The sequence below is a fragment of the Perognathus longimembris genome, chromosome 3 (assembly GCF_023159225.1).
Source record: "Perognathus longimembris pacificus isolate PPM17 chromosome 3, ASM2315922v1, whole genome shotgun sequence".
NCBI lineage: Eukaryota > Metazoa > Chordata > Mammalia > Rodentia > Heteromyidae > Perognathus > Perognathus longimembris.
The window spans coordinates 108,563,030-108,564,572 of NC_063163.1; the positions used below are offsets into that span (position 1 = coordinate 108,563,030).

Below are 1,543 nucleotides of genomic sequence, written 5' to 3' on the forward strand. Positions count from 1 at the left end.
TCTTCCCAGAGATAGATATGTTTTTTGTAAGCCTGAGAAAAATCTGGAGACATGAGGAGTTAACAAAATAAAGACTGGAGACTCCTCAGAGGCTTGTTGGGGTCCTTCTCTGGCAACATCTGCTCTACACTGAGGCAGGTTTGACCTGCAGGGGTTGCTGCAGAGGAAAAGTCATTGGGGCCATGAGAATAGTCTCATGATCCAAACCTCTGAAGTTCAAAAACCTCTGCACACATCCAACTTGAAATGAACCGAGGAGCTGACTGTCATCTCCCTTCTCCCTTCTCCTTTGTCCCTACAGAATGTTTTATTTGAGAATGGCAGCTGAGAACTCCTCTTCAGTGACAGAGTTCATCCTTGCAGGCTTAACAGACCAGCCAGGACTCCAGATCCCTCTCTTCTTCCTGTTTCTTGGTTTTTACATGGTCACCATGGTGGGGAATCTGGGCTTGATCACCCTGATAGGACTGAACTCTCACCTGCACACACCCATGTACTTCTTCCTGTTTAATTTATCTCTCATAGACTTCTGCTATTCCACTGTCATCACCCCCAAAATGTTAATGAGTTTTATCTCAAAGAAGAACATCATCTCCTACCCTGGGTGTATGACTCAGCTCTTCTTCTTCCTTTTCTTTGTTGTTTCTGAGTCCTTCATCCTGTCAGCGATGGCATATGATCGCTATGTGGCCATCTGCAATCCCCTGATGTACACGGTCACCATGTCGCCTCAGGTGTGTCTACTTCTTTTGTTGGGGGTCTATGTAATGGGTTTTGCTGGGGCCATGGCCCACACAGCGTGCATGCTGAGACTGACCTTCTGTGCCAACAACCTTATCAACCACTACATGTGTGACATCCTTCCCCTTCTGGAGCGCTCTTGCACAAGCACCTATGTGAATGAGCTGGTTGTCTTCATTGTTGTGGGCATTGACATTGGTGTGCCCACAGTCACCATCTTCATTTCTTATACTGTCATCCTCTCCAGCATCCTCCGCATTCGCTCTACGGAAGGCAGGTCAAAAGCCTTCAGCACCTGCAGCTCCCACATCATTGCAGTTTCTCTTTTCTTTGGGTCAGGGGCATTCATGTATCTTAAACCATCTTCCCTTTTACCTATGAACCAGGGGAAAGTGTCCTCCCTATTCTACACCATTGTCGTGCCCATGCTCAACCCACTAATTTATAGCCTGAGAAATAAGGATGTCAAAGTGGCTCTGAAGAAAACTTTGAGCAAAACTTCATTCTCCTAAGAAAGGAACAGTGCTTTGGGAAGGACCCACTTTTTTTTTTCTTGCACAGTTGAATCTATATGTGTAGGATAGATGGAAGAAATTTTAACTCATTCTACAACATTAGTCTGTCTTTGCCATCTGAAGGGTTCTCTAGAAGATTCTTAAACTTAAAGATTCTTAAAAATACATTTACTGTGTCCAGACGGTCATCTGTACCAGTTCCCTCATATGTCCAAGAAGACACAGGCTTATGACCCTTCTAAGGGGTTCAGCATCTTAGCCAAATAGCAACCCAAATTCAGGTTCTT

General features: G+C 44.9%; 1 protein-coding gene across 1 annotated transcript; it reads left to right on the plus strand.

The window, feature by feature from the left end:
• The first annotated feature begins 302 nt into the window (after positions 1-302).
• Positions 303-1,253, plus strand: LOC125348026 (olfactory receptor 145). Its single transcript, XM_048340963.1, has one exon. It carries the CDS (start codon positions 303-305, stop codon positions 1,251-1,253), a length of 951 nt encoding a protein of 316 aa, XP_048196920.1.
• Positions 1,254-1,543: the final 290 nt, after the last annotated feature.

What these genes read in the sequence shown, in the direction of transcription:
- LOC125348026 (XM_048340963.1), top strand. Translation starts at nt 303, where the DNA reads ATGTTTTATTTGAGAATGGCAGCTGAGAACTCCTCTTCAGTGACAGAG.